General features: G+C 46.1%; 2 protein-coding genes across 4 annotated transcripts in view; one reads left to right on the top strand and one right to left on the bottom strand.

Moving 5' to 3' along the window:
• Positions 1-2,054: 2,054 nt before the first annotated feature.
• Positions 2,055-9,589, bottom strand: Gid8 (GID complex subunit 8 homolog). Of its 2 annotated transcripts, XM_057781187.1 has the most exons (6): positions 9,436-9,584; positions 8,400-8,619; positions 5,816-5,945; positions 4,654-4,850; positions 3,568-3,765; positions 2,055-2,753 (listed from the first exon to the last, which is right to left on the bottom strand). In XM_057781187.1, exons 3-6 carry the CDS (start codon positions 5,931-5,933, stop codon positions 2,580-2,582), a joined length of 687 nt encoding a protein of 228 aa, XP_057637170.1. In that variant the 5' UTR covers positions 5,934-5,945; positions 8,400-8,619; positions 9,436-9,584; the 3' UTR covers positions 2,055-2,579. The 2 variants fall into 2 exon arrangements, with proteins under 2 accessions (XP_057637170.1, XP_057637168.1); XM_057781185.1 differs by lacking the exon at positions 8,400-8,619 and having other exon boundaries at positions 9,436-9,589.
• A 164-nt stretch (positions 9,590-9,753) lies between these two features.
• The window catches only part of Dido1 (death inducer-obliterator 1), a 54,992-nt gene continuing 49,270 nt past the window's right edge, over positions 9,754-15,475 (top strand). For both annotated transcript variants that reach the window (XM_057781181.1, XM_057781183.1), the window contains exon 1: positions 9,754-9,876. The gene's annotated coding sequence lies outside the window, so the exon portion shown is untranslated. The remainder of the gene's footprint in view (positions 9,877-15,475) is intronic.

Consider the following 15,475-nt stretch of genomic DNA (forward strand, 5'->3'; position numbering starts at 1 on the left):
TCACCATGCTTTAGGAGATTTCAAACTGGGGTTACCCCTTGCACAATTCTATGATGCTGGAACAGAGTACCAGAATATTCTCAAGTTTCATTTATTTCAAGGCACTTTCCATCAAAAGGTGCAAAAAGAAATAAAACTACTTTGTAAAAAGCCAGAAACACTTTTTTTTTTTTTTTTTTTGGTTTTTCGAGACAGGGTTTCTCTGTGGTTTTGGAGCCTGTCCTGGAACTCCCTTTGTAGACCAGACTGGCCTCGAACTCACAGAGATCCGCCTGCCTCTGCCTCCCGAGTGCTGGGATTAAAGGCGTGCGCCACCACCGCCCGGCCAGAAACACTTTTTTTGAGTAAGACTCAAAGGAGACAAGTAGAAAAAAAAAACTAATCTATCCTGCATGCAAGTAGCTTAACTTCATCTGTTGCTGCAACAGAGTCTACATGTACCCCCTTGGAAGAGGATTTCTGGACACTGGCAGACCATGGATAAATTAGCAGTTCTATCTGAAGTCCTCCAGCTTCACTGACATCTGTGACAATGGCTGATTAAGCTACTGACTAAAGTGGTTAAGATTTAGAGCTGTTTAACATTTCACGCATGCAACAAGGCTCTTTTGTGTATATGTGGATAATCCCTACAGAAGAAACTTGTCGTTACTATACATTTCATGCACTCTAATTTTAAGAACATATTAAACTCATTAGCTATAAGAAAAATCTTATACATATTAACAAAAGATACAAATATCCTGGTTATCTGGTGCTTTTTTTGTTTGTTTAAAAGAGGATCTCATACATAATACAGCTTAGGCTGAACTAGAAAAATTCTCCCTCAGCCTCATGAATGCTGTAATTACAGGCAGGAGCAACTTTATGTGGTGTTTTAAAAACAAACACTGCATCTTTATTGATACCCCCTCCCCAGCCACTGCTTCATTTAACTTACTACTTGAAAATTAGAGTTTCCTTTCCTTCTACCTTAAAAAGAATATTTTGTGTTTGTGAAAGTACACACGTGCACCTGCATGTCTGTGTATGTGGAGGCCAAAGAGGGCATCAGATCCCTCAGAGCTGGGGGACACCTGACTTGTTATGTGGATGCTAGACTCATGTCCTCTTAACCGAGGACCCATCTCTCCAGTGACTCCTTCTATCTTATTCTTACTCTCAAAGCCACTGACGCCGAAGGACACCTGTCTAGGTCAGGGGAGCTCTGCTCGCTCCTTACTCATAAACCAGGAGAGCAGAACAACTACATCCTTGAGCTGTCACTAATGAGATCCTGAGAGGAATACTGCCAAAGCACCTGCCTTCTGTGCAAAAGCAGAGAGCTGGAAGACACTTCCATCCCAACAAGGAAAGTCTCCTGTGGGAGAAAAATAGATGCCAACGGACAACACTCAAGTAGGGACACGAGACAGCTGGTTAGTTGTGTCACCTCGCTGCCCAGGTGCCAGCAAGCTGAACAAACCCTGGCTGACCTAGCTGGTCAGTGTGCACTGGACTGCTCAAGAACCAGGCAAACAATCCCACCTCAGCAGTCAGTAGGGACACTGCTTGTGAGTACCGGGCACCGGAACTCAGACAGGCAAGAGCTCCCAGCAAGGGACGGTGCCTGTACCATCTCCACCATCCACATCCACAGATAACTGTGAGGGCTCTGCAGATCTGTGCACCCCACCCGCACCAGCACCCAGTTGCCGTGTTGTCATGGAGGGCACTCCTTAGGCAGATGGACTCTTCAATTACTCCTTCAGCTACGAGTACAAGTGCTGTCCCTGTGCCAACAGGGGAAGGACACCCAAACAAGGGCTGTGTGGATGAGAACTCTTTAGAGGCCATGGTGGTCATTCTGGAAGTAAAGAGAAATCTTTATTTTCAACAAAGTTGCCTACAAGATAGTTCATTGATTCACTATGAACGAGTCTCTCATCACATACAGCACCAAAAAATATATTTAAAAAATTAAGAAACACAGCCTCATCCCTCACGCAAACACACACATATCCCCTCCCAAAAGCCACACAGCCCGAACCAAAACGTAAAGAACCAAACCAAACTCAATACCCACACACAAGTTATCTTTGAATTAAGATTTACAAATTTATATATTCTTTCCTATGAAGGAACAAAAAGAGGAGGAAGAAGAAAGAAAAGAAAACGGGTAAGGAAAACTTGAAGGCCTGTGAAGACCTGGGAGAATAAACACTGTCTGCCTGCACACTAGCAGAAACGAATGGACATCAGCGCTCTTCACAGACTGAGCCTGAGCCACCGGCTGGAGTGACACTCCCTAGCAGCGCAGCACACATCTGGCAAACCAGATCTTCTAGAGTCAGCAACACCGGAAGCACTGGGAGAGTCAACTGCAGAGTGCAACCCTCGGGATGCAGGGCAAGGCAGAGGTGGTGTCTTCCATCATGGGTTTGCCAGTGTTTAAAAAGGCCATTTCCCCTTTTTAAACAATAAGGGCCAAAGAAAATTACAGGGGGAAAGGTTCTCTACTGCAGTGACAAATCTGCCAGTCACAGCCAGAAGGGAATGAGTCCTGTGCTGGTTGACAGTGCTGGGTCCGTGCACAGGCTCTACTTGGGCTCCTCAATCACACCTTTGCTGAGGTCTGTCATTTTGGGATATTTTACTTTCTTCTGGTCTAGCTCATTCTGAGCCCAAAGTAGCAGTTTCAGTAATTTTGCCAGCTTAGGTGTGGACTCTCGATTTTCGTAATCCAGAACAGCCTGGTTGACTTCACTCCACACCTAGAAAAGAAACAAATCCAATGGAGATGGCCACATATGCACTACCAGCAAGTCTGATAATATACTTAAGACATCACCCGGCCCAAGACATCTTCTTTCAGTGCTAGGGATAAAACCCTGGTCCTTATGCCCATCAGGCAAGCACTCCACCACTACACTGTAGTCCAGCACATCTGGGTACTGTTCACACCCAAGAAGCTTGTCACTAATTTAAAAACACATTAAACATGTGAGTAGAAGCCACTCCAGGGACCCTAAAAGGTCCTCATCTGCAGGGGCTCTTGCACTTTCTGCAATGTCACAGTGAGGTCAGCCAAGTGTCCTGGCCCTTTAAAACAGAAGCCTTAACGAGACATCTTCAAGGAGGGGCAGTCCTTCTAATAGAATGTGGAGGACGGAGGCCTAGGAGAGAGGGATCCAGCACACGGGGAAAGGAGGACATGGTTCTGGGAAGGCAATGAGCTGTAATGCTCACAGCAACAGAAGGAACAAGAAAAAGTTTCAGGAGAATAGACAGATCTTAGTTAGAAATACTTAGGATACCCATTTCTAAATTGACGGGAAAAAGGCTAAGAGGATGAAGAGAATAAAAACTGGTAAAGGGTTTTGAATACCGACAGTTGTAACGCTGCCTCGCTGCCTCTCCTACTTACAAGATAAAGGGGTACAGAGCAGAGGAGCTGCAGTACCCTACTGGAGTACCTCACCCAGGGTACTCTGTGTCTCACCCCCTCACAAGTGTAGCACATGTACCATCTTTACACAGGTCCCCTGAGTGTCCATGAACACAGCTCTTCCCTTACCAGCCTTTTACCTTTTGCCTCTGCATCATGTGGAGAAGGTCCCCAAAAGGTGACTCCTCAGGACTGTCGAAGGCCAACAAGGCCAGTGTGCGCTCCATTTCTGTGAGGCACTCTCTGCTCTCCTCACCCTGCTCTGCCAGCTGTGTCTGGGCGAACTCCAAAGCTGCTTCTGTCTCACGTTGACGGATGAGCTCAATCAAGTGCTGTTGCTGGTCAGTATCAAAGACAGACAAGCTGAACTAGCATCCACCCTGTAGGTGACACCCAGTATGGCCAACAGCAAAGACAGACAAGCTGAACTAGTACCCACCCTGTAGGTGACACCAGTGTGGCCAACAGCAAAGACAGCCAAGTTTGGCAGACACACACCTAGATAAACACTTGGCCCCAGTCAAAAGTTTATCTTATGGGGTTGAGCGTGTAATTTAGTGTTAAAGCGCTTGTTTAGCATGTAGTCAAGGCCCTGGGTTCTATCCAACACCGCCACAAAAAGAAAAAAAAAGAAAGACTTTTCTAGCATCTCTAAGATAGTACATTTCCTTTAAGAGCAAAACGGAGGTTGGGGGCTGGAGAGATGGCTCAGAGGTTAAGAGCATTGCCTGCTCTTTCAAAGGTCCTGAGTTCAATTCCCAGCAACCACATGGTGGCTCACAACCATCTGTAATGAGGTCTGGTGCCCTCTTCTGGCCTGCAGGCATACACACAGACGGAATGTTGTATATACAATAAATAAATATTAAAAAAAAAAAATCTCCTTAAAAAAAAAAACAAAAAAACAAAAAACAAAACAAACAAAAAAAAAAACGGAGGTTGGTCAGATTGCTGCAGTGAAGCGTTTGATCCCCAGAACCTGGGTAAGGGTAGAGGGAACGGATTCTGTGTTCTCTCTCTCTCTCTCTCTCTCTCTCTCCCTCTCTCCCTCTCTCCCTCTCTCCCTCTCCCTCTCTCCCTCTCTCTCACACACACACCCCTTTAAAAAAAAGTATTGGTTTCTACAGTACATACAGCAGCAGTTACCTCAAAGCCTGTTATTCCCTTCCCAACACTAAGCAATCTTCTACTAATACACACACCGCCAACGTCTTTCTGGAACTCACCTGAAGGTGAAAGTAAAGATATCGGTTTGTGTCCAGGAGCTCTGGGTGGAGGCTGTTGATCAGGGCAATGGCCTCCTGGATCTGACCCTTCAGAATCATCTCCCGAATCTTGATTCGCTCATCAAGTGTTTCTAGGTCCACACTTGGTTCAATCCCAGACTCCATTCGAAACTTCTCTGCTGCTTCCTTAAAGCCCTCTGAAAAAAAAACTACCTTCACTGCTGGGAAAGGATCAGGAATTAAGGCTTTGTAGCTCTAGAGAGCCAACCACCACCAACTGACCCTACATAGAAAGCACACTTTCCCAGACACTTTATTTATTTCTGTGACTAATAGTCAATGCTGTCATTCTTTTGCAGCTATCCAAAATGCCTAGCAGAAAGATAGCTGACTCCCACTCCCGCAACAGGAGCACCAGAGTGCTGCTTCTCTGCATCCCCTCCACCTAGAGACAGGCCAGAATGGTTTTCCAAACTGGCCAGAGGCATCAATTATTTAGACTTTAAATCTACTCTAAAACTTTTTTTTTTTTTTTTTTTTTTTTGGTTTTTCGAGACAGGGTTTCTCTGTGGCTTTGGAGCCTGTCCTGGAACTAGCTCTTGTAGACCAGGCTGGTCTCGAACTCACAGAGATCCGCCTGCCTCTGCCTCCCGAGTGCTGGGATTAAAGGCGTGAGCCACCACCGCCCGGCTAAAACTTTTTTTTTTTAAGTTTTGAGATAAGGTCTTGCTGTGCAGTCCAGGCTAGCCTAGAATTCAGAATCCTCCTGCCTCAGCCTTCTGAGTCAGAAGACCCTCAATGATCATGAAGGCTTAACTATAAAACTGTCAAAAGCCTAGAAAGGATGCTGCATTAAGGGCTCAGAGATCTGGCGCAATTATTTTATTAACAGGAAAAATAGTTTTTTTTTTAGGGAGTAGGAAAGTGGAGAAAATGTATCACATTCACATTACAGTCCAGGCTCCCAAGTGTGGGGATTATGGGTGTGACCCATACCACCCAGGGCTAGAAAAAGACCATCTTTAACAAGTCTATTTAATTTACAAACATCAAGTTAATTTTGTGCTTTTATGATTTCTCAGCATAACCTAACATTATCGTTATGCTTCCCGGGTAAAGGGCTACTTACTTACGGGAGAGCTATGGTCACAGCCAGCCTTACCTGTGACTAGGTAGTTCATGATGAGACGGTTCATGTCTGCTCGTTGAACATGTAAATTATTAAGCTTTTCCATCCATTCATCTTTGGTTATTTCATCGGGTTTTTCTGCATAACTCATTATGATTTACTTCTACAGGAAAAAGATACAATTGAGGAAGAATTATATGCCCATCGTAATCATTTCATAAAATAAACATAGCAATATAGTAAGAAGTGGAAGAATAGGAGGATACTTTTAATCTTAAAACTGACAGGCAAGCCGGGCGGTGGTGGCGCACGCCTTTAATCCCAGCACTCGGGAGGCAGAGGCAGGTGAATCTCTGTGAGTTCGAGACCAGCCTGGTCTACAAGAGCTAGTTCCAGGACAGGCTCCAAAACCACAGAGAAACCCTGTCTCGAAAAACCAAAAAAAAAAAAAAAAAAAAAAAACTGACAGGCAAAACAGGTCTGAGAAAAACATATGTCTGGGTAACACGGTCAAGGGTAGGATGCTGTGGGATAATGCTTTTGTACACTGCAAAGATTTGTCATTTATACATATTATACATTAATAAAATGTTGATTGACCAGTAGCCAGGCAGGAAATATAGGCGGGACAACCAGACTAAGAATTCTGGGAAAAGAAAAGGCAGAGATGCAGTCACCAGCCAGATGCAGAGGAAGCAAGATGAGAATGCCTCACTGAGAAAAGGTACCAAGCCATGCAGTTAAACACAGACAAGAATTATGGGTTAATTTAAGTTGGAAGACTTAGTTGATAATAAGCCTGAGCTAACAGGCCAAACAGTTTATAATTAAGATAAGCCTCTGTGTGTTTCTTTGGGACTCAACGGGACTGGGCAGAACAGAAACGTCCATCTCCAGCAGGAAGTCTAGTTAATGAAGCAAAGAGTCAAAAGTCTTAGAATGAAGAGGCCAAGACATCAGATTGTGTCAGATAGGAAAGTCATCACACTTTGAAAGAGGTGGTTAGTTTTGAAGCTAGGTATAGAGGGCAGTCATTGGAGAATTCTATACTAAAAATTACATGCTATGATGTAAAAAAACAGACACCAATCATACAGGCAAAATGAAGACAAGTCTTAGTGAAGAATGGAGTCTTTTCCAACTGTTTTGTTGGAACACACATGATGAAAACACTCCTTATAAGGGCACACAATGCCTCCTGCAGTGCAGCAACTGTACTCCTGCATCCTAGGAAGGGTCTAACATGCACTGAAGATGTGCTGTTCTCCAATGCACACCTTGAGATAGCAAAAGGGTGGACACTACTCCTCAAAACGTTCATTTTCCAGTCTGAATAAAGGAACTCTGAGATATAGATGACATGCCCAAACCCCTGGGTAGGTGTATTCTGCAGCTGGCACACAGATAAGATAGCACACGCTCCGGTCTGCTCTATGCACCACAGCCTCTCCAGAGACTCGGGAGCATGGGACAAGCATACATCATTTGGTGAGGCATGCATATTCACACTCAGCGGAAAGGAAGCTGAAACATGTTATCAAGCTTTGCCAACAAATAGGTTTTAGAAGACTGTTTGGCTGGGTGTGGCAGCACACAACTTTGACCCCAGCACTTGTGAGGCAGAGACAGAAAGATCTCTCTAAACTGAGTCTGGTCTACAGGTCAAGTTCTGGGCCAGCCAGAGTTACGTGGTCAGACCTTGTCTTAAAAATAAACAAATAAGGCCGGGCGGTGGTGGCGCACGCCTTTAATCCCAGCACTTGGGAGGCAGAGGCAGGCGGATCTCTGTGAGTTCTAGACCAGCCTGGTCTACAAGAGCTAGTTCCAGGACAGGCTCCAAAACCACAGAGAAACCCTGTCTCAAAAAACCAAAAATAAATAAATAAATAAATAAACAAATAAAATTAAAGTAAAAAAAAAAAAACTGCTTCTAGGGGCTAGAGAGATGGTCAGAGGTTAAGAGCACAGACTCCTCTTCCAGAGGATCCAGGTTCAATTCCAAGCACCCACATGGCAGCTCACAACTGTCTGCAACTCCAGTTCCAGGGGATCTGACACCTTCACACCAATACAAACAAAACAAATTTAAAAAAAAAATCAAAAACTGCTTCTACATTCAGAGCATTTAGAACTTAGAAGGAAATATGGCTGTGTTATCACTTTTAAACAACATTGAATGGGGGGGCTAAAAGTCCAACTGTGAGCTGAGTTTTGCAAAATCCAACATGAAACGAACTACATGGCAAGTCTTTAGCACTAAACATTGAGTACTTTAAAGTAATGACATGGAATCTGACAGGAATTGTTTCATGTGGGAGGAAGGCAGGATGGCAGAGCCACAGTAAGGCAGCTGGGGTAGCTCTGGGAGCACCAGCTGGACCGTTTTTCACACTTTGTTACCAACATATACCTCATGGATATTACTTTGCACACTGCAAAGGGCAAGCTAACTTGCTTTAATAAATCATAAAACTGAAAGATAGCTCTGGTTTCTGGGCTGACCGGAATGCACACTGGGTGGAGAGAGCTAAGCAGTCCAACAAAGAGACAACCTAGGACTTTCACAGGGGACAGCAGAAGAGAACAGACACTCGGGATCACGCTCTAGCCTCCATACCAATGGCAGCTGTCGCTGGACTGAATACGAAGGGAGAAAAGTCAGGCACCGGGCAACCGGAGACTGGAGATTTCAGGTGCCAAGCCTTAGAAATGGGACCACAACACCGTGGGAGGGATGAGTAGAACAGGTTGGAGGAGCAGGGCAAGTCTGGCTGCAGAGGACTCAGGCAGTGGGAGAGGTGTGGTAGGCGTCTGGATTACAGGTCCTGGGACCCACGCTGGAAACAGCAATTAGGGAAACACACATTTGCACACGCCGGAAGGAGGAAAGTTATTTAAGCAAGAGTGTCCAAGAATAAAAACCATAAGATATTAAAGTTTCAAAGCCCACTTTCGGAGAATGTGGGCAGGGAATGAGGAGGCGCTTCGAATTTGAGGCATAGGAGGACCTCCAGTTCTGGCAGACTTGGAGGCCCCAGCCGCCTGAAAAGTAGCAGCGGAGGAGGGAAGTGAAGTTAAACGGGGTTGTCATAGGACTGTGCCTCTCCACAGCCACAGGGTAACAGCAGAATTTACTCTGATTCAACTTTTATTCTGGATACATAGGCAAGTCTGGGGAGATGTTCCCTGATTAGGCCCCTTCCTCTCGATTCCCACTCTGCAGCCCGAAGCAGACTGCGGACAGAGATCCGGCGACAACGTTTCTGTAGGACTCAGGGATCCCAAATCTAGCGATTACACAGGCGACAGGGGAGCATCCTAAGCCCTGAAGATGACTTTCAACGAAGCAACTGCATCTCCACCTTCCAGTCTCCGATTTACAGCGGCTTTCCTCACAGACACACGGGAACATTTGCAGTAACTATTCCGGTCCCGGCAGCACTCTAACCGAGCGCAGCCTCCAGACCTCCCGGTCCGGGGCAAGGCCGTGCAGGGCAGGACCGACTTCCCTGACCCCGGCTCCCGCTGCAGGCTCAGCATACCCGGGGCGGGTCAGCTAAGGCCTCCGACCTCTGACCTCCGCACCTCGGCCCACCCCGGAGCCCCATGGAGACGCTCGGCACGGCCGCCGGGGCCTGCTGCGGCCATCTTACCGTGCGGATCCCGCCTCCCGCGCGACACGGTCTGGGCGGCGGCTCCGCGGCCGCTCCCGGGGCCGGGGAGGAGCGGCGGCGATAGCGGGAGAGAGGGAGGAGAAGCAGGGGGAGGCGGCGGCGGTGGGGGCGGGGCGCGAAGCGGAGGTAGACACACCGGCGTCCGCCTCTCAGACACCTCTGGCGAGATCGCGAGATCTCGAGATGCGAACCGGCAACCAATGGAATCCTCTAGCGAAGGGGCCGGGCGGACGGTCACCGGACGCTTGAATCGCGACTTCCGTTCTTGCGCATAACTCTGCGGCGGTGCCCTAGCTCTACGGGTTGGCGCGAGAGTCAAAAGAGCTATGCCCCTCCTGCGCAAGATGGCTGCTGCGGGGGCGTCTGCGTCCTGAGTGCTAGCACCGGAATGGAGACCTGTAGACTGAGTTCGAGGCAAAGGTTCCGGGTCTTTTCTTGGTTTTGGTTTTGGTTTTTTTGCGTGTGTGTGAAGCTGGGGGAGGGGAATAGGTGTGTGGGAACGCGGGAATGCGCGAGAAGGGAAGGACGTTCTCCGGCCTGTAGTCCGCCGGGCTCTGGTCCCAAAGGCAAGGCCTCCGGATTTTACTCGGCGAACGTTATAACCGAGTCCCGACCAGCGTCAGGGACATCACTGCCTGGAGCTCGGGAGCGGACCGCGAGGTTCCTGTTTTCTGGGCAGGGATGCCTCGTTTCTGGGCATCCTCGAAGGTGACTCCTTAGTGTTGGGACTCGCAGGGATTGAGACCATGCACGGAAGTGACTCCCGGCTTCTAAGGTACTCATGGAGCGGAGCGCATCCATGCTTCAGAAACGCTCACGGTGGGGACTCCTTTCCCCCGGGCACAGAGAGACTTCCTACGTCTGGAGCGTAGTTCACGGAGTGTAACTGCGTATGGTGGGGACCCTGCTCGGGACGCCGGCGGAGGGAATCCCTGCCGCCGGAGAAGGGACCCCCATGCCCTGGGAGTCGCAGTTACTCCTGCCTTGCCTTGGGGATGGGTCCTTAGTGCTCGCGGTTAGGGCTGGGGGTAGCTGGAGGCCCTAGAAAACTGCCTCGCCGTAGTTAGCAGATAGGTATTTGCATGTTTATGTGCTTATTGTCTACCCGAGGAGAATGCAGATTCGGTCATTGCAATGCAAATGTATTCTGGAATGCTTCTGGTTAGAATATTGGACAGTCTGCTTTGAGATGGTTGAGTGTACTTGCTTAAAAATGAACTGAGTTAGCTAGGTGATGGTGGCGTGAACCTTTAATCCCAGCACTCGGGAGGCAGAGGTAGGCGTACTTCTGTGAGTTCGGGGACAGCTGCCAGGGCTATTACACTGAGAAACTCGGTTTCGGAAAACCAAAAAGACAGAGCACAGCAAGCTGTGACTTTTAAAAGAAGAAGGGGAAAAAAAAAACAAAACCCAAAAACCGAGTCTATAGAGAAAGCAACTTACTGAATCACCGAAAGTAAATCCAATTTAGCAGATTATGTTGGATAATGACTACGCTGGCTGTGAACATTTTATTACATGCGCTAAAGCTGCAGCCCCAAAGTTCTGACCAAAGCTGTTGAGGAAGTACTGCAGTAAACACTCAGTACTGCTTACCCCTGGTTAAAGTGCAAGGGAAGAGGCCAGTATCTTTTTTTTTTTTTTTTTTTTTATTGTTTTGTTTTTCGAGACAGGGTTTCTCTGTGGTTTTGGAGCCTGTCCTGGAACTAGCTCTTGTAGACCAGGCTGGTCTCGAACTCACAGAGATCCGCCTGCATCTGCCTCCCGAGTGCTGGGATTAAAGGCGTGCGCCATCCACCGCCGGGCCAAGAGGCCAGTATCTTAAAGAGAAGGATTCACTCGGAAGTTCAGTGCCTTCCCAGCAGCCGACCAGTGCCAAGGGCTCTTTTCCTTCTCTGCAGTCCTTCCTCCACACTGTTGCTCAGCCACAGCGTCTTTCCTAATGTGCCAGGCATGTTCACTTACATTATTTCTCTTACCTGGCCTCCTTTAGGTAAGGCATTCATTCTTCAGTTGATTGCCTATTGTAAGCCCAGCTAAAAATCTCTTACTCCTTTCATCCTAACTCCTATGCGAAACGCTTCCCCTCAGCTGCTTGGACTTCCTGGGTCGTAAACACCAATAGGTTCTGTCTATGTCTTTTCCTCTGGTGATTATTTTCTTTTATTTTTGTATTTTGTATTTTCCAGATACGAGTTTCTCTGTATATCCCTGGCTGTTCTGGAACTCGAGGCCTTATTCCGTAGACCGGGCTGGTCATGAACTTACAGAGATCTGCCTGCCTCTGCCTCCTGAGTACTGGAGTAAATAAAGGTATGTGCCACCATGCCTGATAAATCTTTTTTAAAAAGAAAGAAATTTGCCGGGCGGTGGTGGCGCACGCCTTTAATCCCAGCACTTGGGAGGCAGAGGCAGGCGGATCTCTGTGAGTTCGAGACCAGCCTGGTCTACAGAGCTAGTTCCAGGACAGGCTCCAAAACCACAGAGAAACCCTGTCTCGAAAAACCAAAAAAAAAAAAAGAAATTTGACAGGATGAGGTGGCACAGACTCAGTATTTGAGTTGAAGGTCAACCTGATCTACATAGAGAGACCCTGTGTCAAAAAAGTCTGAGTTTTTTTCCATGATTTATTTTATTTTTGTGTGTGCATGCCTGAGCATGTGGGTCTGGAGGCCAGAAGAGACCGTCAGAACCCTGGTAGCAGAGGTTGTAAGAGCCAAACTCTGCTTCTGAAAGAGCAAGTGATCTGAGCCCCTTAGTTCAGCCTGGGATTTTATTTTTTGAAAGACGAGGTCTTGTGTAGTCTATGCTGGCTTTAAATGTGTGTGTATGCAAAAATGACAGTGAATTTATGATCTCCTGCCTCTACCTTAAGTGCTGGAATTAACTCACAGAGATCCGCCTGCCTCTGTTTCCCAAGTACTAGGATTAAAGACATGCACCACCACTGCCTACTTCTAGCTAAATTTTTTTTTTAACTTAACCCATTTCTATTAATCTGTTTGCTGCCCTGAGGCTCGCTTACTTCATTTACATACTGTCTATCCTGCTTTTCTGTTTCCTCTATGTCTGACTGGCCTCCCTTTAGTTTCTGCCTGACAACCCCCCCACCCCTCCCCTGCCTACCTATTGACTGTTCAACTCTTTAATAAGCCAATCAGGTGCCTTAGGCAGACAAGGTAAAGCAGCAACACATCTTTACATAGTAAAACAAATATTCTATTCCACAACATAGATATGTCGCTACACCTAGTTTATATGGTGCTGGGGTGTGAGCTCGGAGCTTAGTGCTTACTAGGCAAGCAGTCTACCAGCTAACAACAGCCCAATTCTGTTCTATTTATTGACAAAACTCAAGTAAATTCAACAGCAACTTTTAAAATTAATATTCTAATACACAATCCAAAGTTCCTAATTTTACACTCCAACTAAAATGCTGAAGACTGACCATACGAGAGTGTTTTCAAAATTATTATTATTATTATTATTATTATTTTGAGACAGGGTCAAAATCTGCCTCTGCCTCCCAAATACTGGGATTAAAGGTATATACCACTGTATCTGGATTCTGTTGTGTTTAAGAGCATAAATAAACTGTAAAGCAAAAACACTGCAGTTCATATCAAGTAATAGTCTTGAGCAAGGTGCTTTTGTAGGTATTACGTGGCATATAAAGTATTCATGTTTTGTATTCAGAACCAAGACTGCAGGGCCCAGAGAAATAGCTCAGTATTTGCTGATATTGCTTGGCAGTTTGATTCCCAGCCCCCACATCTGATGGCTTATAACTGCTTGTAACTCCAGCTCCGGGGGATGTGATCTTCTCCTCCTCTTCTTCCTTTTTTTTCTTTTTTGTTTTCTTTTGTTTGTTTGTTTGAGACAGTGTTTTTCTCTGTAGCTTTGGAACATGTCCTGGAACTCACTCTGTAGACCAGGTTGACTTCAAACTAACAGAGATCCGCCTGCCTCTGCCTCCTAAGTGCTGAAATTAAAGGAATGTGCCACCACTGCCTGGCTCTGGTATCCTCTTCTAAATTCTGCAGGCATCTGCACCTGTGTGCACAGACACATACATAGACACACACACACATAATTTTAAAATAATAAAAACGTTTTTAGCCGGGCAGTGGTGGTGCACGCCTTTAATCCCAGCACTCAGGAGGCAGAGGCAGGCGGATCTCTGTGAGTTCCAGGCCAGCCTGGTCTACAAGAGCTAGTTCCAGGACAGGCTCCAAAAGCTACAGAGAAACCCTGTCTCAAAAAAAACAAAACATTAGGGGGCTGGAGAGATGGCTCAGTGGTTAAGAGCACTGACTGCTCTTCCAGAGGTCCTGAGTTCAATTCCCAGCAACCACATGGTGGCTCACAGCCATCTATAATGAGACCTAGCGACCCCTTCTGGCTTGCGGGCACACATGGAAGGAATGCTGTACACATAATAAATAAATAAATATTTAAAAACAAAAAACAAAACAAAAAAAAAAAAAACATTAAAAAGAACCCAGAAAGCAGTTGATCAGTGCAGCATGGGTGAAGGGTGAACCTTGCTAGAAACATATCAGATTCAGTGTGTGTTTGATTTTATTTGTTGCACACTTAGAAACCCATAGCGGCTACCAAATTTTTCATGGTCTACTCTTCCCATTTCAGTTATGTGACCCCATAGAGGATGGCAACTCCCAGTCTGAGAAAGGTGGCTCAGCAGCTAAGAGCACTTACTGCTTGTAACTCCCACTTCAGGGAATTTGGTTCCCTCTTCTGACCTCCATGAGCAACGTTCATGCATGTGGTGCATATACATATAGATACAGGCAAGACACTCATAAATAAAGTGTCTATAATAATAATACATGTAATATAATGTTATCATAAATCTGTCTATGCAGGCAAGACACTCATAAATAAATTGTCTATAATAATAATATATAATATAATAAACTTGTCTATGCAGGGAAGACACTCATACACATAAGCATGGTGGTGTATACCTGTAATCTCAGCACTTGGAGGCAGAGGAGTTTGAGGCCAGCCCAATCTACACAGTGAGTTCTAGGTCAGAGTTATGTATAGAGACCTGGTCTCAAAGAAAAAAGAGTGGAACTACTATTTTTTTTTCTTGGATCTCGACATTCTACCCCCATATTGCTAGTGCCTTATATCATGAGTCCCTAAAAATATAAGGTTCATTGTGCTGGGGAGATAACTTAGTAAAGTGCTCACTACACGGACATAAGAACCTGAAAACTGACACTGGGGCTTCTCTCTGTAATCCCAGTGCTAGGAGGCAGACTCAAGAATCCCCGAGACTTCCTGGCAAGCCCACCTATCTGAACTGGAGCTCCCAGTTCAATGAGGGTCATTCTCAAAAGTAAGATAGAGATTGAGGAAGACATCTAACTGACACTGGCCTGATCTGCTACCTGCCTGAGTATACATGTGCATCTTAACACACATACACATGTGAACACACACAAAGACAAGTAAGGCTTTTGTGTATTGGGCATCTCAGTTAATAAAAGTATTCAGTACATTTTAGGTACTTTATATGAATCTGTTGAGTAGTTGGAGAAATAAATGAGTGAATACTACTGAGGTCCTTCCCCAGGATGAATACTAGCAAAGGGGAGAGGGTTTGAAGACAATAGCTCATTTTTTTTCTTTGTGTGGGGATAGGTACATTGAGGAATACATAAGGGCCAGAGGAGATGGCTTGTGTTTTCTGTCACTTCACCTATTTCTTCAAGACAAGGTCTCTCACTAAACCTAATGCTAGACTTTTAGCCAGCAATCCTGTCTGCCCCCTCACCACCACCCACACAGTGCTAAGGTTACAGGCACATGCTTAACTCTGGCTTTTTATGTGGGTGCTAGGGGTTAGAACTCAGATGCCCTTACCCACTGAGCTATCTTCCAACCCCTGTGAGCCAATTTTTGTGTGTTAGGCTTTGAAATGCTTTTGAGTTTGAGGTATACAAGAGAAGATTCTGGGGACCAGGTGCAAGGGTAGAGGTGGATTTCT

Source organism: Chionomys nivalis, chromosome 9 (assembly GCF_950005125.1).
Source record: "Chionomys nivalis chromosome 9, mChiNiv1.1, whole genome shotgun sequence".
Taxonomy (NCBI): Eukaryota; Metazoa; Chordata; class Mammalia; order Rodentia; family Cricetidae; genus Chionomys; species Chionomys nivalis.

What these genes read in the sequence shown, in the direction of transcription:
- Gid8 (XM_057781185.1), bottom strand. Translation starts at nt 5,933, where the DNA reads ATGAGTTATGCAGAAAAACCCGATGAAATAACCAAAGATGAATGGATG. An exon ending in CATGAACTACCTAGTCACAG is followed by an intron (nt 4,851 to 5,815) that starts GTAAGGCTGGCT and finishes TTTTTTTTTCAG; the next exon opens with AGGGCTTTAAGGAAGCAGCA. An exon ending in ATCTTTACTTTCACCTTCAG is followed by an intron (nt 3,766 to 4,653) that starts GTGAGTTCCAGA and finishes GATACTGACCAG; the next exon opens with CAACAGCACTTGATTGAGCT.